The sequence below is a fragment of the Brachyistius frenatus genome, unplaced genomic scaffold, assembly GCF_029030835.1.
Source record: "Brachyistius frenatus isolate BFR_SWC_R1_liver_20210118 unplaced genomic scaffold, ASM2903083v1 Contig_127, whole genome shotgun sequence".
Classification (NCBI taxonomy): Eukaryota; Metazoa; Chordata; class Actinopteri; family Embiotocidae; genus Brachyistius; species Brachyistius frenatus.
The window spans coordinates 914,674-941,511 of record NW_027210726.1 but is presented as its reverse complement, the minus strand read 5'-3'; the positions used below and the strand labels follow the sequence as shown (position 1 = coordinate 941,511).

The window sequence follows — 26,838 nt, the reverse complement described above, 5'->3', positions numbered from 1 at the left end:
CCTCGCCTCATAATCTGCTTAATAGACAGCAACAGATTGCTGCTGTCTCTGTGTGTGTGTGTGTGTGTGTGTGTGTGTGTGTGTGTGTGTGTGTGTGTGTGTGTGTGTGTGTGTGTGTGTGTGTGTGTGTGTGTGTGTGTGTGTGTGTGTGTGTGTGTGTGTGTGTGTGTGTGTGTCGTCTGGAGTATGAATGGAAAACGATATGATGTGTGTGTTTGGACCAAAAACATCTGTGCCATCATCACATAACTAATGACAGGCAAGGGCCAAAAAATGTCCAAATGCAGCCTCGGGACAACCAAATCATTCATAGTTATTCTTGGTAAACGGTCCTCCGCGTCTGCAACTTGTGACAAAGAATTATACAACGGCTCCTCAAGGAATTCAACTGAGGTCGGACAAAGAACACTTTTTTTTTTGCGTGTTTTCAAAGGAGGCTTCTTGTGTTTCAGTTTTTAAATCCCTTCAAGGTTCTTCATCCGCCCTTTTTGCATGGACAGACAATTGTTAAATGAAGGGTTACGTGAATCACTTCAGGTATTTGCACCCCGTGATAAACTTTCTGAGCATGAAGTTCAGTAATAACTATAAAGTGTCCACTGAGTAATGTAACGTTTGGATCACCAGAGAGTTTCATCTGTTGTTACGATGCAAAAATAGAAACATCAAACTGCTACTCGAAAGAAAGGAGGGAACGTTGGGAATCGGAAGGAAAGCTGAACCTGTCTTAGCTGTCAGTGCCTGAAACACCAAGTGACGCCCTAAAACAGGGGTGTCAAATTAATTTGAGTTAAGGGGCCACATACTGCCCACTTTGATCTCAAGTGGGCCAGACCAGTAAAATCACATGTTTAAATCACTGGTGAAGGTTTTTGGATGATAAACCCTATTTTAAGGTCTTTCTACAATAAACTAGAAACATAAAGAGCAAAAACTCAGACATCAGCCCACTGTTCATCTACCTGGGCTCTCCTCTGAAGATTCCCTAGCAACGAGCACCGCTGCCTCCGGAGCAGACGTCGCATTTACGCTGTTTTTGAAGCAATTACTGGATCTATTTAAAAAAATTACAAAATGTTTGTACTCATAAACCTCCATATTCTCATAGAAATGCAATTTATGTCTTTCTGTCATTTTCACACTCAGCAAAGTCATCCGGCGGGCCGAGCTGGACCCCCATGGCGGGCCGGATTCGGCCCGCGGGCTGTATGTTTGACACCCCCCTGCTCTAAAACATCACAATGTGAAAGGTTATAAAAGGTCAAGTGATACAAGAGATTCATGTTCACTTTGGGAATGTTAATTTAGGCAGTTTAAGAGACAAATTCTGTCAGAAAAAAACAAGATCAATTGTAAAAACAAGCTCAGGATAGTTGCTATTAACAAGGAAACCGGGCTGGTGTTTGTAGCTCTGGCAGAGGCCGACACAGCTGCCGCCACATTAACTTCACGACCCTCCCTGACGGCAAGCTCAAGCAGGAAGAGGCCGCAGCAAACGGAGAGAAGTAATAGTACCCCAGTATAAATGTAGTGGTACAAGCCCCGCATTTAAAAACGCCTCTAAAGTAAAAGTACTATCGTAAATTTTTTTTTAAAAAAGTAAGAGTACTCATAAGGTACTTTCATTTTGAGCTGATTTTGAGGATGCGCATGAGAGCGTCCCGTTTGATTGGGCTCACTGGTCAATCTCACCCATTACATAATCCATCCTCCCCCTCTCACCCTCTTCGATAAATCCATCTTCCTCGTCTTGGGTTGCTTTGCAGTTGCCAACGCTGGAACAGCAACTTTTTCTCCGGGGTTCTTTCTGCCGTCGAGTCGAGCTTAAAACTTTCCGAAGGCTCTCTCTCTCTTAGACGACCCCCCGATTGGCCCTAAAGTCTAAATGCGGAGGCGAGAGGAGGTGCACGGGTCCAGTGTCCTCTCGGGACACTTGAAATACAACCGAAAAAAAAAAACATTAACTCCGACTCTGACATTTGTGGACAACCGAAAAGAGTCTCCCTCTCTCAGACTGGTAAGGCACAATGTTTTGGAAACACATTTTTGGAGTGTTCTTTGAGCCGCAGTGACCCTGAGTTTGATAAATAATCATTTTGAGAATTAGTTCCCGTATCATTTTTATTTCTGCTTGCCCACACTGAAGTCTAACCAGCGGCGGAAGCAGTTCCTGCTCTGACTGTTCATCAAGTGAGTGTGATGATGCAGGCTTCATGTGTGCAAAAATCAGCCTACTTGTTTCCCAACAGAGCAGAGCAGACTCTTGGTAAAGCTCGTTTCAGTGCACTCGCTGTCCTGCAGCGCCCTCTGTTGGCTCCCAACACGTGTTGCAGCTCTAATTAAATCCAGCCACTCGGCCACTGAGAAACCGCAAACAAGATTCACAGAGACGTGAACGTGATTTTATTTTTAATCATCTCACTTTAAAAAAAAAAAGAAAAAAAAAAGAAGCACCCATAATGAAAGGATTTCCACATAATAGCGTTTCAAATGTAGTGAATTTATTTCATGCTAAAGCTTGAAGTTTGATCAACATAACCTCCAGAAAAGGAAACAGTATTAAATACAGCAAATCAGTCATCACAGAGAGAAATGAATCTGCACTTATTTAAAATTAGAAAAAAGGAAAAAAAAAATCGGAAGAACTCGAGTAACAAAAAGAGATATGAAATTCAATTTCTCAAGATGTGGAGTGCCTCAGTCCAGATGTTTATCTCTTGCACTGGAGTGGGGAGCGGAGCACATCTGCTGAGATAACAGTGATAAGTTTGATTCGACTGTGTTCTCGAGTCGGGAACCGATTAGAGCGATACGGTGGATACATTCATTGTATTTAGTCACACGGCAGAATCTTCAAAACTTTCAGAACAAACAAAACCAAAAAAAAAAGACAATAATCATAAATAGAGACGCACAGCGAGTGTCATCTGTGCTTCATGCAATCCCTGGACAGCAGATAGTGACACCACCTCCTCCTCCCCCCTTTTTTTTTTTTTTTTTACAACTACAGTAAATCATTAAGTACGATTAGAGCAGACGTTGTAAACGGCCTTTCCATACGGTGGGGGCTTGATTGCATATCTAGAAACTGACACTATTTTTAAGAACACAAGAGGCTTTTTCTCTCCATGAAGATTTCAGGGGGGGGAAAAAAATAACAATAACAACAACAACAACAAAAAAAACACATTGATTGTTTCCAGTGTCTAGTAATCTCTAACTAGGCCTGTTAAGGTACAAAGTGAGACACATTTTAAACTTCCAACACTCTCGGTGAAATATGAAAGAGAGCAAAGTACCTTTACATTAACCTCTACGTTCCAATAAATAAATGCTCTGAATTCCTGTAGGACTGTTTTTGTTTTTGTTTGTTTGGAGGTGGGGCTGGGGGGGCTGAAAACACCCAATCCTCCGCCGCCGCCGCCTGGCAGCTGAAATACACACCCTGCTTAGACATTCTGCACCGCCTCCACAACACACTTTGGTTTCATTCCCCACACACACACACACACACACACACACACACACACACACACACACACACACACCAGACAGAAGCTATAAAAGATTCATTCAGTAGTAGTTTGCACATGACTGAGGGATGATATTGTAACACAAGGCTCAACAGTGCTCACACACCTGTCTGATGGAGAAACATTCCACCAGGAATTTAACATTAACCTCCATAACCCTGATATTCAAGCTCGTCACCAGACGTGTGCTTCTTCTTTGTTTGTTTTTGTGTGTGTTTTCTGCCCTCGCTGTGCACCGACAATGGAAGCAGCTTTGCGGTGTGTAGCTTGTGGTGTTTAGCCAACTTTATGTCCTACATTTATTAAAGTAAAAATAAGCAAGTTCGTGGATGAGGAAGTGGCAAAATTACAGCTCGTCTCGGTTCTGCCCGTCGCCGTCTCTACGGGCCGCGCAGCTCGTGATCGAATCAGCTGACCGGCACTGCAGCAGCTCACGGTGGGAACACAATGTTGGAGCACCGGAGCGTCTGTCTGCACCCTGCTGCGTGGTTCGTCTCAGAGAACACACACACACACACACACACACACACACACACACACACACACACACACACACACACACACACACACACACACACACACACACACACACACAGCTCATTAAAAGAGACCAACCGAGCAGAGCAGACAGAGGACAATTATCAGAATCAGTCAAGTCAGAAGGAGAAGACATCGAACGGGAGACACTGAACTGTAAGTTTCTCCGACAGAAAGTGAAAAGACGTGCTGACACAATGTGCAACAAGACGAGTGACGTCCTTGGCCCTCTCGGGGACACGTTGACAGCAAAGTACCTTGACTCAGTCGTGACTCTGGGACACAACAGCCCCAGAAAGCCCCGACTAGACAGACATCGAATGGCGTTCCTGCCTTTTTGTTCAGTCTCGACCTTTTACTGCTGCTGATGTGACTCGTATCTCCACACGAGCACTTTACATTTTCTGAATCCCTCACAAAGAGCCGACAATCACACTCCAAACAGCAGGGAGCTAAACATGTGCTCAGGTAGGACAAAAAAAAAAAAACAACACATTCGTTTTCAAGGAATAATTACATCAGTGTACAGTACCTGTAAACTATTGTTTTTTTTCTATTATTTACCTGTTTTACATCTCTTACAATCTCCGTCCTGTTTCCAACTTTAAGCCGCGGTCACACCAGGAAGTGGCAGTGAAATGAATCCACGTGTTTGTTTGTAGAAGTCTGACGGTGATAGTTTGGGCAGCAACTAACTTGTTTGTTTCTCCACTATTGTTTAATCATTTATTGTTCGAAATAAGCAGTTAATCATTTTGTCTTTAAAATGGTGAAAACTCAAACACAGAGCTCAACGTGACATATTTAAATAGCTTGTTTTGTGTCTAAACTATTGAATACGTGTGTGTATATATACATATATATATATATGTGTATAATGAATTATTTATGAAGTACAGTTGCTACTTAATTTTCTGTTAATCAGATAAGTAATTCATTAATTCATTGTTGCTAAAAAAAAATCCTATTTTTACCGTCGACTTCTGTCTCAGATCCGCTTGTAAGCATCTTTTGTAGCGACGGAGAAAGTTAAATAAAAATCAGATGACGCAACGCAGCTCATTAGCACACACAAAAAAAAGCTTCCTTAAGTTCAACTTGACGTGAACGATTTCAGGGAGGGAGCTCAATTTCACAGTTTCACGAGCTGGTGTGACCGAAACTTTCCAAGGAGAAAAGAAAGGAAAAAAAAAAAAGAACATTCAGACTGTGACTCGGTAGATTCATCAAGTTGGAACAAAATTAGACGTTGAGCGACGTGTGGCGTAAAAGTTACGTTTCTCCGCTCGATCGTAGCTCTTTGGTACATTCCACGACCCCGTGAAATGCAAGCGACGTGAAATATCATTAAAGACTTTTAAAAGACATCCAAAAAAAAAAAAAAAAAGGTTGTGCATACCTGAGAAAGATTTAAAAAAAGAAAGAAGAAAAAAAAAAAAGTGAAAAAGATGCCATAAATTGAGGCTTGAGGGTTTAAAAAAAAAAAAAAAAAAAAAAAAACGGGCTTAAATGTAGCTGAAAGAGAAAAGAGACTGTTTTTGCTCAAAGACTCGGCAGTTCTGCTCACAACATTACATTCGGTTACATCAGCCACACCTTGTTTTTCTTTCTAATTCAGCCGTCGCCGACACTGATCTGAAATAAAAAGGGCAGAAATGCAGCAATCAAAGAGCTTTTCTCCCGCTGTCTTTAGAAGTGTAAGTTATGTGTGAAAACCCTCTCGGCGAACACGTACGCACGCACACACACACGCACACACTCTGTGTTCGTCTCCACTGGACTTCTTTCACATGACTAAAGCCGGCCCCTGTCTTTGTAGCACCAGCTGATAAGTCTCGTTAAGGCCAGCTCGTTAGGAGAGGGCCGTCTCCGTGGCAACAGCTTGGCGACATCACATCTGACAAATTGGACGTCAGCGTCAGTAGTAGGAAATGCGTGTTTTTGGTTTAAAGAGTCGGAGAAGCAGCAAGGCTTTCGTTTGCAGTGTTGTTGTTGTTGAGCCTTCGGGCGGTCAGCGGGAGACGTGTGCGCAGTTTCAGGCCCGCCGTGTTCAGAAGTGAAACACCAGCCTGACTTCCAGTCTCCCCGACCGTCTCACCGTGGCGTCTCGGAGCCTTCCCGGAGTGTGTTCGTCAGCTGAACACGCACGTTTCCACGTCTTCCCCGCAGCGCGTCTGCCGTCAGTAGAACTTGTCGTCGATGCGGAAGTGCGGCCTGGTGACATCATCGGGGTTGAGGAAGACGGAGATGGATTTCCCGGGGTTCTCCGTGACCAACTGCTGCAGCCGCTGCGCCAGCTTGTCCTCCGAAGGCGAGATGATGCCATTGGCCGGGTGATGCCCGGGCGAGCCGCCGTGGCCGTTGGTGCTCGCCGTCAGCTCCTTCTTCAGCTGGCCCGCCTGCTGGGCTTGGTCCAGAGCCGCCCGCAGGTGCTCGCTGGGGTCCGAGCGCACGTGGGCCAGTTTCCTGGCGACCAGCAGCGCCTGGCTGTCGGTCAGGTGCTCCAACATGTTGCACTGGGGCAGGAAGTAGTTTGGACAGTTTTTGCCCAGGATGCAATGGGCCAGGTCATCCAGGAGACCCAGGAGGAGGCGGCCGGGGGTCTCGGCATCGAGGCAGGACAGGTAGGCGGGAGGAAGCCGGTCGCAGGCCCAGAAAAGAAGGGTGCGCAGGTGGTAGAGGCTGAGGCCCGTACGAGGCCGGGCCAGGATACGGGACAGTACCGCCTTGGCTGCTTGGAAAGCCTGGGCCATGGGGAAGGGGATGCACTTCTTCAGCTGGACCTGGTAACAGAAGACAACAACAGACCGATGAGAGGAGAAGCAGGCTGAGCATGAATATTCAAGAGGTGGGGGAAGAGGACGAGGCGCGAAAATGACAGAAAAACAGCCCAGAAACAAAAGGAAAGGAGACGAGCTGCATTAACAATCCACCTCACCTCGCTGCGGGAGAACGCCAGCCTCCACTCCCGGTCGGGCCGCCCACCCAGCGGGGAGCAGCAGGGCAGCAGATAGAAGCCAGATATGGCCTCCTCCTCTGTGATTTTACCATCCCAGAAGTGGTTGGCGGTCAGCCAGCCTTGGGCCACTGCAGGCCAGCCCCGAAACGACACCACAGGCAGCAGATCGTACAGCACCCGGCTCGAGCCGGCCTGCAGGGACGACAGGGCGGAGGAATATTGGAATACCACTGACTCGGTGTTGCGGGGTGATTTCTTAAAAAACAACAATATTCTCACATTTGGCTACAATATTGATCTCGCTCCACAAAAATGTCCTCTTAAAATGAACAGTTTTCAAACCAAGTTAAGCAAGCCTGATGGGTGTTTTTTTTAGTATCAATTCGGACACGACGAGTCCAACCGTCCTGCGTCAATCTCGGTTACTGGCGTGGCCTCATCCGTACCTGAAGGATGATGGTGGTGAGGGGTCCGTTCCTCTCCAGCCGGTCCGGGGTGGGGATGCCTCTCTGAGGGCTGCGCCTCAGCTCCCCGACGGCTTCGCTCACGACCCCCCAGAACCAGTCGGTCACCAGGGCAGGAGAGAAGTAGCATCCGTCCAGAGACTGAGGAGAACCCAGGGAGGGGATGGAGCCTTTACCTGGGGAGAGGAAAGAGGGAGGGAGGGATGATGGATCGGTTCCTCTGTACGGATTATTGTGGTGTCGTGCACAGAGATCCTGTATTTATGGCTCAAGTCCACGAGGCGCTTCTCTGTATTTCCGTTACTTTGTGTGCATTTTACTTGAGAAGCTTAAATCCGTAGCTTGGTGCAATAGTTTCAATCTCTTCAGTATATTTAGACACACGGAAGTACAACAACCAATACATCATCTATTTATTGCAACAAGGTCCCGATGGAAACCGATTCCAGACAAAGGCTGTAAAGTCCTACTATAAATATATTAAACCGATTTTTTTTTTTCACTGTTTAAGGGCTGTATTTTATTTTCTCTTTGGTTCAGCTGATTTATGAGATTTGTCTTGTTAAAGGAAAGATTCTGGAAAAAAAAAAAAAAAAAAAACTGGCCTGAAAACAGTAGGAATAGTGAGGCTGAGGAGTGGTTAGAAGATATTGCAGCTGGTAATATTAAATTGAAGCAGACTGATACTGAAAGAGTAAGGGTAGTTGAATTATCAAAAACATAACAACTTTAATCACAGGTTGTCTATCAAGCAAAATAGCCCCATAGCCGTTGGTTCCTGTCAATCAAATTTGCGTATTTGCTATTTTTCGTTGTTTCATACTGTAAATTTGATTTTTGGGCTGTTACAGATGCCACTCTGAGCTCAGGGAGGTTTTCCTGACATTTTACATACCGACTGATGAACTGTTTACTTGAAAAATAATTCAAGGATCAGTGCCGGAGTAACCTTTGGGTAACGTCTCACGCCAAAAGCGGGCCGAACGCTGCGCCGCAAAGAATAAAAATCGGATTTAAACTCGTGTCCCTTTTGGCCTCGCGCTAACCTTTCGCTGGCATTTTGTCGCGATGCATTGTTCATGCTGTGAACTAAGGCCGACTAAAACCGCCACAAATACAGGAAGCTCAGATCCCGTGGGAGATGTTACGATGACTCTTCCGAGCTGATGAAAATGAAAAGAGATTCCTATCAATGTGTCTTTGCTTTTTCTCATCTCCGCAGTTTTCACACTCAACAAGCATGAGACAGATGGATTTAGCGGTGGAATCTCCGCGTGATCTCCATCTTTCGACTGTTGGGTTATACTCGTAATGTTTAGATTTTTTTTTCCCAGGCAGGATTTTCTCCTTTCGCCAATCTGAGGGTTCGTGAAGAAAGAGTCTCCTGCTGCAGCTCGCCGGGCTGGACCGCATCACAACATCATGCATCAAACGATCTGATTATCTCTCCACCTTGCGCTGCTCCAGTACCTTCAGCATTCTTTATCCCACTCTTCCTTCGCTTAATCTTCCGATCGAGGGCGATCCAATCAGGATTTTTGAGGCCGATCACCGGAAGCTAAATCTGCCGACATCGTTTGCAGGGTCTATTTGAAACCGTTTATTCGTCATGTATTATTATGGATTTATTCCACTATTTTTTTTAACAAAACCGTACATTACTTATTCAAATTAAGAGATAATAAAAGTATGATTAATTCACAAATGTTTATTTATTGGTTGGCAGCATATTCCACACTCCCTCTTTTAGAGACCGAACTTAAACCACAGCAGCCTCTGCTTGATGGGAACAACTTATTCAGAGAGAGAGAGAGAGAGAGATGGAGGCTGGATAGAGATCAGTATCACTCATATATCATTCATACCGCTCAAAGTTTAGCTTTTAAGCGTCGATGCCTTTTTCTTTACGAATACCACCATCTCTGCATTTTTTTTAGCCGACGGTTTGTTCCTCTTCTCGTCCATAATATTCCCCGCAGTGATGAAAAGTTCATCGCCAGCTACGAGTGCACGCGCAGGCTAATGTGGCTTGAATGGGAAAGTGGCTTCTATTGTCCTGCTAAAAAAAAAAAAAAAAACACGCGGCTTCATGCGACAACTGCCTCCGATGGGTGGAGGTTCGTCTGCTGCTGATGTTGCTGCGAATATGTTCTCCGTCTTAATCCACCGACTCGGCACACGTGGCTCGAAGGAGCAGCCCGTGACGCTTTCCTCTGTAGCTCAGAGCCGTTGTGTGTTCCTAATCTGTACGTCATATGATCGGCATTTCTGATCCGCCTTTCTAGAGGCCGCCAGTCAAACTTTTTAGAGCTACCATCGGCCGGTTGTGATCGGAGCCGCCGTACTTTCTATCGCACATCTCCACTTTCTCTACTCACCCATGTCCACCTCGTCCTCCTCCTCTTCCTCAGCGGGAAGTCCGTTCTCCTCCTGGCAGCAGACGTTCCAGCGGGACAGGACGTTGGAGTCGCAGAGGCGAAGGCTGAGCCACGAGTGGCAGGGCGGCGAGTGCCTCATGTCCAGGGTGACGGGCTGGTTGCGGTCGTGGAGCTTCAGCGCGGGCACCAGCAGGGTGAAATCCAGGTCGAAGTCGGCCCCTTTGGCGTAGTCCCCCAGGTCCTCGGGGTTGAGGTCCAGGACACCCTCTCTGGCCCCGCCTGACAGCAGCAGGTACTCGTTGGCCACCGGGAGGCGTTGGTCCACCTTCTGCACTAAGCCTGGAAGAGATCCAAAAATCAATCCAGCTCAGCAAAAGTCACATTCAGAGTCATTTGTATGTGCAGGAGTGCGTTTCCACGAGCGGAAAAGAGGTTCTCTCTGACTCTCGGATGAATGCGCATTAAAAATGCACTTCAGAGTACGGACAGCGGCTCCGGCAAACACGCTGGAAACAGCAAACAGCAGGTCAGCGAGCCTGGAGAATTTGGGGCTTAATTAGCTGTGAGAGGTACTGCATATATTTATGAGTGTGAGCTGCGGTAACATTGACACAAGAGAGTGTGATATCAACGGCCCGACCCAAACAGTGACCACTGCACCAGACACTAATGATCATTTCAGTGGCTACATATGTACTCGGCCAAGGCCACCATTCAGTTTCACAAACACACGGCATCCACGGCATGACTGATAGAGGAAATGCTCCTTTAAAACGTCCAAAAGAACCAAGACGGGAGAAGGAAAGGACGTGGACCACGTTTTTGTAGCCTGGTTAGTTAGCTGCTGAGATTGGGAGCATGGCAATATATCTAAAAGGAATCCGGACGGTGCAAAAAATACGGCCAATCAGACGATCATCTTATTATATTCTCTGCATATTTCAGGCCGGGCTGCAACATCATTTCCCAGAGTGCTAAAAAGCCTTCCTTGCCCTCCTGTCTGAACAGTTTATATGAGAGAAACTCGAGCCTCCAAATCCCTTTATGGGTACTTAGTTGTGTTGTATACTTCCCAGGCTCTGGGCCCCTGGGAGCTCCTGTCCTGGAGTCAAGTAATTTATGTTTTGCCAGCTTAAAAGAGCAACTGAGAAAGGCGGAGAAAAAAAAAAAAAAAAAATCTGTGCAGGTCCAGAGCTATACGCTGGCAACTACAGGTCAAAGGTAAAGCGTGGCCACTTTAAAACCCCTCGCAGGGGAGAGCTTGGGAGGGCTTGAGCTCGAGTGTTTATCCCCCCCAGGGCAGTTAAGCGGCTGCAGAGGGCTGAAACGGGGGTATCAGACCGAGCTGGCAGGCCATGGCTGGGGGCACAAAGCTCCTAACATGATCCCTCTCATCCTGTTACATGGGCACACAACCTTGGTGGCAGGATGCCATGTGATGTTTTCACGTAGAGGCATGTGTGTGCAGCTGGGCTCGTGTTTGGATGTGGAGAAACTGGGAGAGTGAGTGGCAAGCAAAAAGCCTGATGGAAGGGAAAAAAATCAAAAACAGAAAGCCCGTCTTAAGGCTTCTACTTCTGGAAACTTGAAGTGATAAAAACTACTGAATCCAAGGTGCTCGATTTAGCCGTTTTCCTCCGACTGATCCACGTCAAGTCAATAATAAATTACAACCAACCGATAAGGAATATGACCCTATGGGGCAGCAGCGTGCCCTCCCATTGTTGTCTGCTTCACATCTAAAAGGAAGAAAGAGTTTGAAGAAATAGGTGGGAAACAGAAAGGAAACCATCCAGAGATTGCAAATGAACGTGCAACTAAAGTGGGAGTCAAAGTCAAATGTGCTGACGAGGATCTCTCTGGTGCTTTGCTTTGAAAGGGAGAAAAAAAGAAAGCACCTCATTTGACGCCAGTACGGGGGAGGGGGGAGGGGGGACAGTCGGCAAGAAGACGGAACGTAAGAACTGTGTGACAGTTCGTCCTTGGATCTTGGTATTTCTCAGCAGAATCAGCTCATCTCCCTCAACAAGCTCCCATCATTCCCCGACTAGGCTGCTGCAGCTCAGTCAGAAGGAGAGGAGCTCCCATTGGCCTTTATCCAGAACACTGCAGCTCCTCTGTATCTTCTGCCTTGCCGGGGCCCTCCCAGGACATCTGCAAGAGTTCCTGCTAACACCAACATCAAATATTAAAGAATTCTTTCACTATGTGAAAGTTCCTCGTTTTAGGGCAGATAACTCCGGGAAGATCAGCATTAATATGCAGGGAATGGTCTCCTCGTGTGCAGTAAATCATGATGAGGTGGGATATAATGAAAATGGTTTCAGTCCTAAATGAGCTCTTTGTACCGAACCCATCATTATCAGCACGATGAGCCGACTGAAGGAGCATTCGTCTGATCCCTTGACAGTCCAGACAGTTGCTTTGAGTTGCAGTGTTCAAGACTGGAACTCCGTGGTCATTTCAGAGGCTGTCGATTGTAGCGTGCCTCTAATACATATGATGTATGATTCAAAACGTATCGAGACCCTTCAAATGACCACTGTGATCCAATTTTGGCAAGACATTAATCATGCCAAGGGTAGGAACCCATTTGTAAAAGCTGTAATTGTTCCCAGTAGCACAGTGACCTCGATGACTGTGAAACAGTCGAAGCTTTAAACCTCAAAGACTCTTCAAAGAGGAGGCCCATCCAGTCAACCTGAGTAACTGAGCAAGAAGGGCGTAAGTCAGGTAGGTAACTTAGGACTTAGTTAGGTCTTCACAAGTCCTCTGCAGGGACGGGAGCCGGACGACCATCTCGGCCGGCCGTCATCAATCAGGCCTTTATAGCAGAGAGACAAGATGGATGGCACTCATCACGCATTGGGCCCCGACCCTGTTGATTATGACTGTTACACTGCTCAACACCTGGTTAATACCTTTCCCATGATGAAGCACGGTGGAGGTAGCGTTATGCTGTGCGGGTGCTTCTCAGCGGTAGGGACATGGAGACTGGGCAGAACTGAAGGAGCTCCCTGAAGAAAACCTGTTCCGGTACAGTCACAGGAGCGTACAGCCCAGTACAGGAATCCAACTTCTCCTTATTATTCAACTAAAAACCACGAACATAAAAACAAAGAGACGGCAGCGGGAATAAACACGTTCTTCCCCCCCCCCAATTCTATGCTTTCAGATATGAACACAGCACCGTTTCAGTTTGTCAGACAAATTTCATTATGTGTCTGGTTGAAGAGCCCCGCAACTCCCACCGGACCAAACCTACATGTCTGATATAAATCCAATCTTTAATAGCCGAGCATACAGCTTTATTAAAGCATTTCATTGCAATGGGACTAAATGTAGCCCACGTCAATAACCGCAAGTCAGTTTCTTTCAGCCGTGTTTTAACTTGATTTGAAATTCAAAAAGTCACTACGAATCATGCGGCTATTAACTGCAGTTCTACTTCCTTGCTGCCTTAACTTATTAGAGAGGGCTGGATTATCTTAATGGACCAAAATGTGATGTGATGTCCCCCTCTGGTCCTCTGACGTTGTTAGGAAATATAATTTGGCGGGTTGTCTAAGGTGATTAAAGGAACAGTTTAGGCTTCGGTATTGGTAGAAAAACATCATCAATCAGCAACAGTGATGAAATCAAAAACGTGACCCTGTGGCCAAAGTACTTCTTCTGGTAGATCTAAAAATCGCAGACCGGAATTCAAGAAATTCAACATGACACAAACATTGAATTACAGAAAGCAGACTTGATGTGCCTTCAGTAGTTGCAAAAAAGTGCGTCATACTTAACTCACCTATCCTCTATCTGAGGTACGCGTCTGTGCCTGCAACGAAATATGACCAATCGATTATCAGAACTTGAAATCTGTTTGGCTCGAAAGAGGAAGAGTGGGCAGAAACAGAGGACGGGCAGATCAAAGCGAAGAATAGAAAGGAAGAGACAGTGTCGAAGGGAGGAACGATCAGACGCCAGCCAAAGGGCAACGAGTTTGAAGCCGCGGCTCCTCTGATTTGTTTGGTTTTATCTGCCACTGATAAATTGGGTCAAATAGGCGAGGAGGAGGAAAAAGGGTGATGAAAAAGAGAATAAAGAGCATCTTATCTCTCCAGCTTCACTTCCAGAGAGGAGCGCAGACGGGAAGGGGAAAAAAAAGAAAAAAGAAAACTGTATCAATTAGCGAGGGCCTCTTCAGTCTCAACACCACCGGGCTGCAGGAAGTTTGAGGTTGTTCCAAAGAACACAATCTACTTTTTAATCCCAACTCTCAAATCGACAGTCGCATGCTCCTTTTACAGGGCGTCTGGCAGTGAGCGCACACACGCAGACAACCTAGCGACACACCAGCTTCTGTAGACACACACGGCCTGAGACTAGAGCTGGAATGGAGACTGTCTGGGCTGGTTTCACAGCCACGGATTAAACCTAATCCTGTAAGAAATGCCTTTGAATGTAGAGATCCATTAGAGGGAAGTTTTTTTTTTTTTTTTTTGTGTGTGAAGAGTTATTTCTAGACAAGACCCAGTTCCACGTCTGTGAAACGACTATTTGAAGGCTGTTGGTTTCTCCATCAGTCTCAGTGTGTGGTAACAGGAAAACCTCCCTATCTGCACGGCGTGTTTCCATACCCATCCAGGATTTACAGTCTAACAGATTTTTCCCATTAACCAAAGGGACATTCACAGTAAACTGTGGTATAAAATAAAGTATATCTTTATTTATTTTGTAATACTGGTTAGAAAGTGGGTAAAACAGCAGGTAAAAAAAAACCTTTTATGCATTATAATAAATAGACAGAAGGTTTTGCACTCTACTGTTTAGCCACGGTAAAATTGGGAACTGAATTATCAAGGTTAAAAATCATGTGAGTGGTACAATCAAAGAGCATTCGTGCTGTTGCTAGAGTCTTTGAAATAACCTGCTGCAGAACACGAGGCTGGAGGACAAAACAGTGTCTGACTAACTTCAATGACTCCTAAAAACTCTAATGCTGTTATGATTACCATCAACTCACCTCTGCACAAGGGATGGGGCATGAATTTCAAATATTCGTTATAATCTCCAAAATCAATGAGCATATGCGACTATCGTTCTGCCTTATTTCCCGTTTTTACCAGCGCCTGGTTGTAATTCATGACTAAAGCGCCTAAAAGCTGCCGGCCAGCAGGCATTAAATAACATGGGGAGGCGAAGAACACCCATATAGTAGTTTTTGCTTGAAATGCCCATCCCAACTCGGCACTGCGTTTTACTTGAGATAAAGTACAGGAATTCAACCAGGTCGCTTAAAACACAACGACAGTTTCCAGTTTTCACTATTCAAGGACGAGCTGATATTCATACTTTCTGTTGGAGCTTAATAGTAAAAAGAAAAGAAGAAGGGCGGGAAAGCAGTGGCGCACTTTACGACTGTGATAAAAGAAGTGTAGGTGAGAACCAAAGGCATTTACATATAGCAGGGTTTTCTTTCCAATATATTGACTGGATGAGACCATCCCTCCAGTCAATCCCTGCCTAAAACCAAAAACAAATACAATCAATATGTCATTTAGGTAAAAGAAAAAAAACTAATTAACTATAATTTCAAAATCAATAGATCATTTATTTGCACAAGAGAGCCATTTTGTCACTGTCATCTGTCTTGGGTGTTTGTCTGCGACTGAACACATTAGCATGTAATAATATTACACGCTGATTGAATTGCATCAATGCAGCGTGGACTCGCATACTAAACAGGCCATTTAAAACGTGAGGTCTCAGGAGTCTGAATCGAATGAGTGCCTCGGTTTTATCACTAAAGGTGTATATATATATATATACACTATATAGTATATATATATATATATTATACTGAAGGTGGTGAAGACCGGTGTAGTTACAGCAATTACATGCCCGTTCGAACCCGCAGCAATACCGAACACGCTTTCACTACGGTGCTTTCGGAGTGAAGCTACGGCCCGAAGTGACATTGCCGAGAAAAGCCGCCCTAAAGCAGAGCAACATGGGAAAGACGTTTGTGACTCATCCCCGCAGCAGCGCAGCGAGAACATTCTGCCACACACCTCTAGCTTGATAGACTCCAAAAATAGCTCTGTAAATCTCGCTGGAAAATGGGATTCCTCTAAATAAGCCGATGACTTCTATTTGCTGTTGCTGTGTGTGTGTGTGTGTGTGTGTGTGTGTGTGTGTGTGTGTGTGTGTGTGTGTGTGTGAGAGAGAGAGAGAGAGAGAGAGAGAGAGAGAGGGTGTGTGACTCTGTTCTTAAAAACTGAGGCTGCGCTGACAACGGCGATGTAGGTAAAGCCAGCAATAACCTTCTTATCCCTTTATTTTTAACATTTATTTATCGTCTGAAAATTAACCGTCTTACATTCATGCAGTTCCTCCTCCTAAAAACTTGTAACTGTCTGATCCAACTACGGTCTACTGCCCGTTTCAATGTGCATGAACAGCACAGAAACTTCCTGCGCTGACTGCAAAACATTCCTGCTTTCGGGGAAACAGCCTGCGGGATGCTACAATTTTCAAGCTCTACCGACACTTTTATACTTTTATATAAAAAGATCACAACATGTAATGACCGTGCAGCTTGTGCGGTCGTTGCACGCCTTTTGAAAGAAAACGCCCAGTTGTAGAAAATAATCCAGGAACACGGCATGGCAGAGTGCACCACTGCAACCTTTCAAAGATGGTGTCTCTGTGCCTTCAAAGCAGTCTGCTTGTCAAACAATGTCATGAATGGTTACCGGGCATTTTCTGTTCGGGCCCCTCGGCTGTGGAACGACCTGCCAGAGGTGATCAGGGACGCTAACGCACTCTTAAAAACACATTGTTGTAGACTTGCCTTTGGCATTTTATTGATTGACTCTCTGTTTTCTGTCTGTTTTACTTCTGTTGTATTTTATCATTGTATTTTATACAGTTGCATTTTGTGTTTTAAACATAAAGCGCTTTGTAACTTGTTTTTGAAAAGCGCTATAGAAATAAAGTTATTATTATTATTATAAATAGTGTTCAACTATTTATTTCACATGAAATTTTTAGTTTTCAAACTTGTATAACATCTAGTTGAAAGTTATGTACATAAATTGTAGCGTCCAACTACGTATATCCTGCATGTGAGGTAAGATCGGTAAATTGTTGCACAGCGAAATAACCTATTATTATTATTATTATTATTATTATTATTATTATCATAGGTGTTACGTTCCCATAACACCTGACATGCATGTGAGGCGTTAAGGGAACATAGACAAATTGCAGTGTTTACCTACGGCCTGCATGTGAGGCGTTTAGGGAACGTCAGTAAATTGTAGCATCAAGCTGCAGCCTGCATGTGAGGCATTTAGGTAACGCCAGTAAATTGTAGCATCAAGCTGTAGCCTGCATGTGAGGTAACATCAGTAAATTGTAGTATTTCCCTAACACCTGCATTCCAGGCGTGTTTGAAACATCGGTAAATTGTAGCACCAACTGTTAGCCTGCCTGTGGGACGTTCAGGGAACATCAGTTACACAACACGCCACACAGCCACAAGTCAATTCTTAAGCTAAGGGAACACTGCACTGACTGTGTTCATATTGAATCTATGTTGTCGGGGCTCCTCCCTCCGTCTGCCACGGTGGAAAAGTCCTCCACTTTTAAGATTCTCGACTGAAAGAAATATCATTTTCAAACGTAGATGTTTTGGAGAGATTAACGAGGGAGATGCTCCAAATACTTATTTCCAAGCACCTTGGTGCAGCAGTTTTCAAAGTTGGGGATGTCGTCTGTGTTCAAATGAGATTGTTGTTGTGCGTCTTCTTCCTCTATATGACCTTTCTGTTATTTTAGACAATAAAGCTTTAATACAGCAATAGAGCATGCCATAAAAATAAAACGCACCCTCATCCCAGAAGAAGCAATTCAATCCGGTACAGATGATTCCAGACTAATATAGTCAGGATGTTATCAGTGCTTTTCAACCGGCACTTCTCGGGGGCTCACCTTGCACGCTAATAGCAGGATTAATCCCAGACAACCCCGCCGCTGAAAGGTGAGCCATTCTGCTGCCTCGCTGTTTATGAATTCATATCGAGGCAGGAGATTAGTTCCGAAATAGCCCTTTTTAGAAGAAGAGAAATGGAGAAGTTCCAATTTAACCTGATTGGAGGTGATGTCTCAGATCACTGAGCCAGGTGTTTGTGTGTGTGTGTGTGTGTGTGTGTGTGTGTGTGTGTGTGTGTGTGTGTGTGTGTGTGTGTGTGTGTGTGTGTGTGTGTGTGTGTGTGTGTGTGTGTGTGTGTGTGTGTGTGTGTCTGACAGTGTGTGAATGTGTTTAATAGAAGAAACAGGCTGAGAGTGATGACAGACATGGCGTGTCCGATCCACCTGCAGTGAGAGGAACTGTGAGACGCTGTCAGTGTCTCGCAGTTCCTCGCTGCTGCTTTGATGCCAGCTATGCTGTGATACCATGTCCCGCTAAATGACAGGCAATTATCACTGAAAGAGAAAAGTGTCACTGCAGTTTCTCTTTTACATTTTAGGGCAGTGGGGCAGCATGACAGCACATGCAGCTGATCCTGACTTTGAAGGACGGCCATTTCAAGCAGAAATACTCCTGGATAATGGCTCAGAACGATTAGACTGGTATCTGATGATTGCCGCCTCCCACATAGGGTGAGGGCTGTTCTTTGCTCTGCACGGCCAACATCAAACTCACTTCGTCTGGCCATTGATTACTGATCAGCGGTTGGACTGTTGCTCAGTGCTTCACTCTGATGACTGTGCAAAGGTGTTGGTAGATGATCTGCTGGCTTTACTTGCAGAGTTTGAACTATAGCTCATTCATTTATCACTGAAGGCGTTCCACAGAATTTTTTTTTGATGTCTGCAGTCCTCTTTGCATGTTTCTGATGTTCGCACCGTGGCGTCTAATCTCACAGCGCCACACCGTTTTTACCTGGCATAGCCCTGTAGCACGATAGCAATGTGTTCTTCAATGGGCAAACCACTTTTACGTGCATTACCGCCACCTACTGACAGAAGTAATGCATTTCAACCAGGTGCCGGTAAAAAAAAAAACTGAAATACAGGACAAGTGTCATTTCATTTTTTATATTTTAATGACTATTTGAATATTGGTAAACCATGACTTATCCTTAATCAATTAAATCTCAGCTGATTTTGAAAGCAATTAACTCCTCACCTTACATTTGCCCTGATCCAACATCTACATTTGATATAAAAGCTGAGTCACTCGGTCCATCGTGCAGTTCTGTATTTGGAGATGTTGCTGCTTGCGTGTTGTATTTTGAATCAGAGAGTGGAGTTCATTGGGGTTGTGAAATTAAATTAGTTAAAATAGCAATTATGAGATGATATGAAAAGCAGGTATTCAATTGTTTGAGACGGAGGGGGAATTATCTCTTAGTCAGAGCCCTCCAATGTTCCTCGACACATATTTTAACAGCGTTTTAAGGATTACTGAAAAGTGTCAGCCTGTGACTGAGGTGTGTGTCAAACACACCGCTGTTTAAAAAGACCTCCGACAGCTGCTCCTTGCTCCGAAAACACCGTTATCAACTGACAGCTACGGCCCAAATTATTCCTCCCACTTTGCCTCAGGAATAAATTGTGATTATGAAGAAGAAGGAAAAAAAAAAAAAAAGAGTCACGTCAGCCCTGGTTGGCAGCTTATGTCATACAATGTCAAAACACTCCTTGGTTAACATGACAAATCCAGCACGTCATAACAAATTACGCATCATGAAAGACAATTAGTGAATGATATTATGTGACGTCTGTGGTCATGTGCAGTCACCGGACACTCCACTGTGTTCGCAGACAGATGTTAGCTGATTTGTTATTGTCCTCTAACGGAGGCTAGGCACTTTTGGAAAATTAACATCAACAAAACTGCACTCTGCAGTCATTTTCAGTGACGTTCCAGTTTTTTTTTTTTTTTTTTTTAACAATTAAGATTTAAGGCTGCAATGTGCCAAGAAAAGTGTCAGCGGCAGGCAAGGTGCTGCTCATCTGTGCTATCTGGCACCGGTGCGTCCGAGCGGATGAAAAGCGATGGAAAAAAACCCAAAGCCGAGCTCATCCAATACAGATATTTCCCTCATCTTCTATGCCATGATTCTTGCCTGGCTGCCAGACGAAGACATGGCTCTCAAATCCAAAATGGCCTTAATGGAGAATTAGTAAGAGGGAGCAGCCATGTGGGCCACCGGACCAAGTCTGCAATGAAGACTACAGCTGGACTCCGGAGCGTCAACAGCATGGCACCGCAATGAGGCAGGAAGTCAGCGCATCCAGCTGTTCGAATCAGTCACACAGATGCCCACCAGCGTCACCGGGGCTCCGGCGACACGCTGAGTTAAATCCAGCCAGTCGGGCCGAGAGAGCTGCTTCCCCCCAAGGGGGTGGAAACGCCACTGCTCTGATGGTTAATATTAAACCAAGAGGGATTTTTCTTTACCCTCCCCAAATAAAATATGCATCACATCATGAGAAAGTTTGTGAAGCCTTAGGAAGGTTGGAAAGTTTGGGAGGAGAAATTTTGTGCCAGCTAAACGCACCCGATATTAAAGCATACATCGCACAGAGGAAAAAAAAATAAAAAATACAGCCTCCACTCTGACTGAGATGTGGATGTTTTTGTGCTGCTGCCTGCCTGCCTGCCTGAGAAAAGGAGAACCAAAGATAAGTAAATAAACCAGAATTTGGTGCACTTTTAGCAACAAAAGTTCACAGGTTTCTTTTTGTAGTCCCTGCAGAGTTACAGTGTAAAATAGTGACATTACACAAACGTGGGCACATTTTTGTGAATTACTGCAAGACCTGTACCTGCAGCCTCGGAGATATGACTACATTCACCTTATAGTTATAGTTTTAGTATCCCTCTCTGTCCTTTATATACACATGCAATGTTCCATACCAATGAGCAGGGCTGTTTGATGCTGCTTCGGGATTTCTATTATAACATGATTAAGAACCTTCACGTTTCAGACAGGTGGTTTAATATATTATAGACTAGCTGATGATGGATTAGTTGATTGATAGCAAATTATATTTTCAAGAAAAAAGGCCCAAAAATTCAGTAGTTCCAGCTTCTCAAATATGAAAAGCTGCTATTTCTAATAAAATATACGGTAGATATGTTTAGATTTTGGACTGCAAGTCCCAAAAAAAAAATCTAATTATACAAATATGTCCGCTTGGCTTTTTAATCAATTTACAGGGAGATTATCACGATGGTTAACCACTGAATAGTGATATCTGTCTGATAATGACAATTTATAGTAAAGTAATACAGGGGAAAAGCTACAAAAAGTATCTTGGTATTTCAATGTTATAGGCCCACAAATGTAATGCCAAAATAGTGCCATGGTTTTTATTTGATTGGTTTTGTTCATTTTCCTTCACTGCTCAAGGTAAACTTTCAACTCGTGCTTCCCCTGACTTGGAAGAAACCTCCTCAAGTGCTGATCACCCTTTCTCTGCCTAACCGCCGCCACTTATCACTGATCAAGCCCAAATGTGCTCCCAGTCAAGTGGCCTAAGTGTGAAGAATAGAGGCCAACAGAAGGGGGCTGATGTAAGATGCCTTGAGGAAAAGGCAGCGTGGAGGTCACGACAGCAGGAAAAGGTGAAGGTGTGGCGTAAAGCATGAAGAGGGAACCTCAGTGTAGCATCATTCTTCCAAATTTAAAGAAGCGACAGGTTTGTTTTCACGACAAACTTTAAGATCTGAAACATTGCGGGCAGATCATCTGGGCGGTGCATTTCTGCTTTCATCACACTTTTGTTTTTCAAAAGATAACACATACAGTAGCACCCCGCCGTGCTCGCCTGAAGCACACAGTGTACAGTGAACCGCAAAGTGTTTACTCAAACGCAGGGTAAATAAGAGCCTCTTCTTGGATCTGTCAGCCTGTGAAGAAAACCACTGGCTGTACTCGGTGCGGGAGTTTAATCTCTGCTCTCTTTTCCTTTTTTCCCTGACAGTGTGCAAAGCCCAGTGGGGATCCCGCTGCAGCTCAAACTTTATAAAAGCCTGGCAATAGAGGCACATCCACTGGTGTTCAGCATCCCCCCCCCCCACACACACACACACACACACACACACACACACACACACACACACACACACACACACACACACACACACACACACACACACACACACACACACACACACACACACACACCTAAGCAGCAGATTCCAACAGCAGGCCGGTGTGCTGTCACAAGGCCTCTCCATCAACAGGATGCTTTTTGCCTTTCAGGGCTGCCTTTCATCCTCCTCAGGGCCCTGGGAGGCGTAGAGCTGCTAATATGGCTAGCGCCGCATACTTAACTTTATATTCCTAGAATCCAACACAAACTGTCTCCCTCTGTTGAAAGTGCCAAACTTTTTTTTCCCCCATTTCTTTCCAACAAAGTTGGAGCTGTCACAGCAGGGGGTGAGGTGCCGGGTATGAAAATACAAGCAAAGCATTGGTGGTTATGCAGGGGGGGGGGAAAAAAAAGCAGCTTCAAACAGTGAAAAAAAAAAAAAAAAAAAAAAGTTACCGGGAGATTCTCAGAGAGGGTGGGAGCTTTACACCGGGATCATGAAAAATGAAATCCAAACAAAAGAAAAACAGTTTTTTAAAAAGAAAGTTTTACACAGAAAAAGGAACATCTGCCTGAGTGTGGTGTCACAATAAAAATGAGAGGAACGAGCCTGGATTCCAGTTTGATTTGTGTGATTTCTCCCTGGGTGAAGCCGCCGCTTTGATGCAGCTATTTCAGCTGGGTGACTAAAGCGCGGGAGGAGAAGCCTTGGAACTTAAAGGAGCTCATCTGTCAACCAAAGCAATACCACTGATTTGAGAGGAATAGTAAAGCTGGGTGTTTTGCGATGTTCTGGGACACAAAGAGAGGGCTGAGCCTTAACGAAGGCCTCTCTGTGGACCGATAAGAGGAAACGGAGGGACGAAATCGATCGCTGCGTCAAATAAAGACACAAACGCACGCGTAAACAAACGGCCTACAACTTCCAGGACACTGACCGACCCAACATGCCTTCCTCCCACAGAGAGTGACACGAGAGAACAAGGATGTCAGAGGACAACAGGGAGGTGGGAGAGTGCCACCTATTGGACAAACAAACACACTTCACTTTTAACTGGCAACAATAAACAACACTGGAACCTCGTGCATGGATGCAGGGCAGTCAGAGAAGAGCCCTGCACGGTGGGAATATGAGCCACACACTGCATGTGCTTTATGTCAATTTAGAGACACATTTGCATGTGAAATGTTTTAAAATCCACGCCGCCACAATTTCTAAACCTCTGTGTCTGTTAGAGGATTAAATTTACCATATTGTCCCTGCTCTGTCATTTCGCTGCAGACTATAGTGTTAATCGTTTTTGTCACACAGGCTGCCTCTCAACCCGAGTCATAAAACGGGCTTCCAGATGAGAACTGTGTCCCATCCCGTTGGAATTTGTGCTTGTAGCTTTTGTCCTTTTGGCCTACATTCAATTTTCCTGCAAACTGAAAGTGACAAATCAAAAATGCCACAGGGTGAGGTCTCAAGAGTCAGGCGGGGGATGCTTAAAATGTAAAAGATGTCTTCTGTTTTACATTTAAGACATTTTTCACACTGTATTGCAGCTTGAAATGTTTGGTAGCTCAGTTCTGTTGGCTGCTGCTCATGTTTGTCTTCTCTTTGGCATCTATTTGCATCAAGCATCATCATTTTATTCCTGTCAGTAAACTTTAAAAGCCTCCTGATACACTAAATCTACTAAAAAAAAAAAAAAAAGGGCAGTGAAGCTTCCACCAACCTCTGCGACCAGACTTGGACACACAGATGGTAAAAACATCAAAACAACCGAGATAATACGGCAGTACGAGTATAAAACTGATGACTTTAATCGTCATGTCATATAAAATGTGCCCTTGGTCCACTTAATGGTAAGCCAACAGATCAGATTGTGATTGTTCTGGGCAGAGTCCAGAAACCAATGCGTGTCACAGTCGTGAGTGTGGAGCAGGATGTTCCCACAGAAAATAAAGCAATGTACATGGACACCTGCTCAAAGAATTTGGGTGAACAGAAGACAGCAGATGAGTCCAAAAATAGCTTCAAAAAGTTGCTTCACCTTGAGTTATGGTTTACTTAAATATAAAGACAACACACTGCAATCTTCCCACACAAAATACATGTTTGTAAAGGTGTCGATCAGCTCTTATAATAAATTCCACCACGAAACTCTGACTTTACAATCACTGTCCAGTTAGTCTCACTCATCGGCTGTAGACAGTGGCTAGAAACCTGCCACTATTTCAGTCGGCATTCTCCTCTTCATTTGTGTGTTACTGTTTTTAAATTTAAAAAAAAAAAAAAAAAAAAAGCCAGAAATGAAGAGTTTTGACAAATTGTGATTGGTTTAAAGAATACAAACAAGCTAGAGTGTTTTTTTCCCCCCACTGTACCAGAATGATGCATGGGATGCTGGCACAGCATGGTGGAAATCAGTCCGGCTATGTGAGACTACTGCCAAATGTGTTAATAGTTAATTGATAGTAACTTTAACTCCGGGCAATAAATAATTACAATCCCAGAGGCTAGGACTTCATTAAATTCTCATTCTGGTAAAATGACGATGGAAAATATTATGTTAACTTCCAATATACAAAATGCACCATGACATAATCACATAAACACATGTAGAACACGTAGAAGCTGAGGCGAGCCTGCAAACGCCTGCAAAGTGAAGCCTGGTTGAAGCTGTGCGAAGCGAAGTCCAAGATGACAACACCGTGTACCGTGAGACAACATTTGATTTTTACCTAACATGTTGAAGATGAAGTCCTTGGCAGTGTGGACCTCTAAGGCGGTCTGGTCTCCGAACTCCCCCTGCTCCAGCAGGACCAGCTCAGACACCTGTGTCGACAGCTGCTCCAGGGTGGCCCCCGACCGGAAGTCCACCTCCGACAGCTTCTTGGCGGGGGCCGGGGAGCGCGGGGTCACCGCACTCATCAGGGAATCCATCTCCGCAGCCCTGCGGGGGGGTGAGGAGAGAGGAGAGAGGAGAGAGTTTTGGGGGTTCATTAGCCTCCCTGTTCAGGCTTGCAACTACAACAGCTGTCACATTGCCAGTGATAACGACTGGCCTTGAAGATTACTAATTTTGATCGTAACCCCCCCCCCCTCCTCCTCCCTCCCTCCTCCAGGAGCTTCACTGGATCTGTTGTCAGGATGCAGCTCCCAGCTCCCAGCAGACCGTATGTGCAGACAGATTAAGTGTTGCTCAACCAATAACTCCGGCCTCGTTTTCCTACGGCCTCCTGCGAACCAGGAGACTTTGAGGGGTGACCTCAGAGGAACACACAAACATCAGGGACAAACTGAGACCACTTTTTAACAGCAGGTCAAAAACAGTGACACTGATTAACATCTTGCTTGGAGGAGAACAGCTTGGTTCCTCCCCAACTATAGACCTCTCTAAAAATAACTCTCAGCTACGAGGACTGCTTATTAAAACGTAGGCTAGTCCTGTTTGTTGTTGTTGTTGACATTTCAGAGACTTCTATTCTGCCTCGTGTCCGAGGACGTGAACAAAGGTGTGAAGGTGGTGGAGTCAACAGGTGGAGGTGTGCGGTCAGCTCCACCAGCCGGACCGTTTGGGGTGAAAGTCTTAAAAGGTTTATTAGCCTGTGTTTATTTATTTATTTATTTAAAAACCGTGTTAAATTGTACGCCCAGACAGACAGACAGACAGACCCCCCCCCCCCCCCCCCAATAAAAAGTTGTACGGTAAACAAGTGGAGTCAACGCGGCCTTGTGTCCCTCTGAACTGGGTCAATTAGCGGAGCTCGTAGCTGCTAAGCTACTAGCCGAGGAAATTAGCCAGCCTGCTCGTCTTGACAGTTTAAAGTTTGGCTAATTGTATAATGTCTTAAAAAAAAAAAAAAAAATACAAAAAAATAATATTTTTTTTTTTTTTAAAAAGACAACAAACTAGCCGTCGGCCGCGGTGAAGACGTTCACGTCGCCGCTCCGCCGACGTGTTCCGCCCGCAGACCGTCCGACTCCTCCGCGGTGAGGGTCGACGCGGCTAATTTGTTTTATTAGCAAATATTAGCCGACTAGCTGTGTCAAATTAGCACGCTAGCTCACGGGGACAGACGGGGACAGTGAAGGGAAGTGGACTAAACACACACACACACACACAGCAGCATGCACATGCACTCGGCTCTAATGTCGTTAGCTTACGAGACGCGGATCCCAGTGAAGTGATTAGCTATCAGGCTAACGCTGCAAGACACACACCCTTTTTTTTTTTTTTTTTTTTTTTAAAACAAGACCGGTGCTCCGGGAGCTCCTTCGCTGTCTCCTACGTTTACTGTAACCGCGATCCCCCGTGCTTTCAGTCCGCCTTCTCCAGCCGTCATTTCCAACAGGTCCCGGGCGCCACCTTTCCCCCCGGCAACACCGCGCCAGAAATCATGGTCCTACTCACAGGACGCACGGATTACCGGTGCGCGCGCGCGTGTGTGTGTGTGTGTGTGTGTGGCACGCGCGGCCCCACGTAACACAACAACAACAACAACAACAAAAATCTACGAACGGATTTGTGAGGTCAGGTTTATGATTACAATCGTGTCCTCGTTAAAGAAGATCAAGGCGAGAGCGAAGGTTTTTTTGGTCCGTCCACCTGTAGCGCCAGGTAGACTCTGTGCATGCACTGGGGAGCTACACCCCCCCCCCCCCCCCCATCAAACCAGATCCTCGTGTGATACTTCCTGTTATCATTAAATATTACACTAATCCTCTTGCAGAGGGCAGGTGCGCGTTGCAAAAGTGTCAGGGGAGGGGAGGGGGGTACTTTTGAAATGTAATAAGTTACAGATTAGTAGTTTAGTTACCCTGCTGAAAATCAATATGTATTTATTTTGAATTGCTTCATCAAAATAAGGTG

General features: G+C 45.1%; 1 protein-coding gene across 3 annotated transcripts; it reads right to left on the bottom strand.

The window, feature by feature from the left end:
• Positions 1-3,357: 3,357 nt before the first annotated feature.
• tmem102 (transmembrane protein 102) lies at positions 3,358-26,416 on the bottom strand. 3 transcript variants are annotated; one of them, XR_011311612.1, is made up of 7 exons: positions 26,133-26,416; positions 24,707-24,918; positions 9,872-10,210; positions 7,476-7,669; positions 7,009-7,221; positions 4,070-6,853; positions 3,358-4,027 (listed from the first exon to the last, which is right to left on the bottom strand). XR_011311612.1 is itself a non-coding variant. In XM_069714174.1 (6 exons), exons 2-6 carry the CDS (start codon positions 24,906-24,908, stop codon positions 6,251-6,253), a joined length of 1,551 nt encoding a protein of 516 aa, XP_069570275.1. In that variant the 5' UTR covers positions 24,909-24,918; positions 26,133-26,416; the 3' UTR covers positions 3,358-6,250. The 3 variants fall into 3 exon arrangements, 2 of the variants coding, with proteins under 2 accessions (XP_069570275.1, XP_069570276.1); XM_069714174.1 differs by having other exon boundaries at positions 3,358-6,853; XM_069714175.1 differs by having other exon boundaries at positions 3,358-6,853; positions 26,258-26,416.
• Between the last annotated feature and the right edge of the window lie 422 nt (positions 26,417-26,838).

Bases quoted from the DNA above. Each gene is read 5' to 3' on its own strand.
- tmem102 (XM_069714174.1), bottom strand. From the start codon at position 24,908: ATGGATTCCCTGATGAGTGCGGTGACCCCGCGCTCCCCGGCCCCCGCC. The intron at 10,211-24,706 runs GTAAAAATCAAA...GATCTCTTCCAG, and splicing joins CTTCATCTTCAACATGTTAG to GCTTAGTGCAGAAGGTGGAC. The intron at 7,222-7,475 runs GTACGGATGAGG...TCGTCCCTGCAG, and splicing joins TCACCACCATCATCCTTCAG to GCCGGCTCGAGCCGGGTGCT.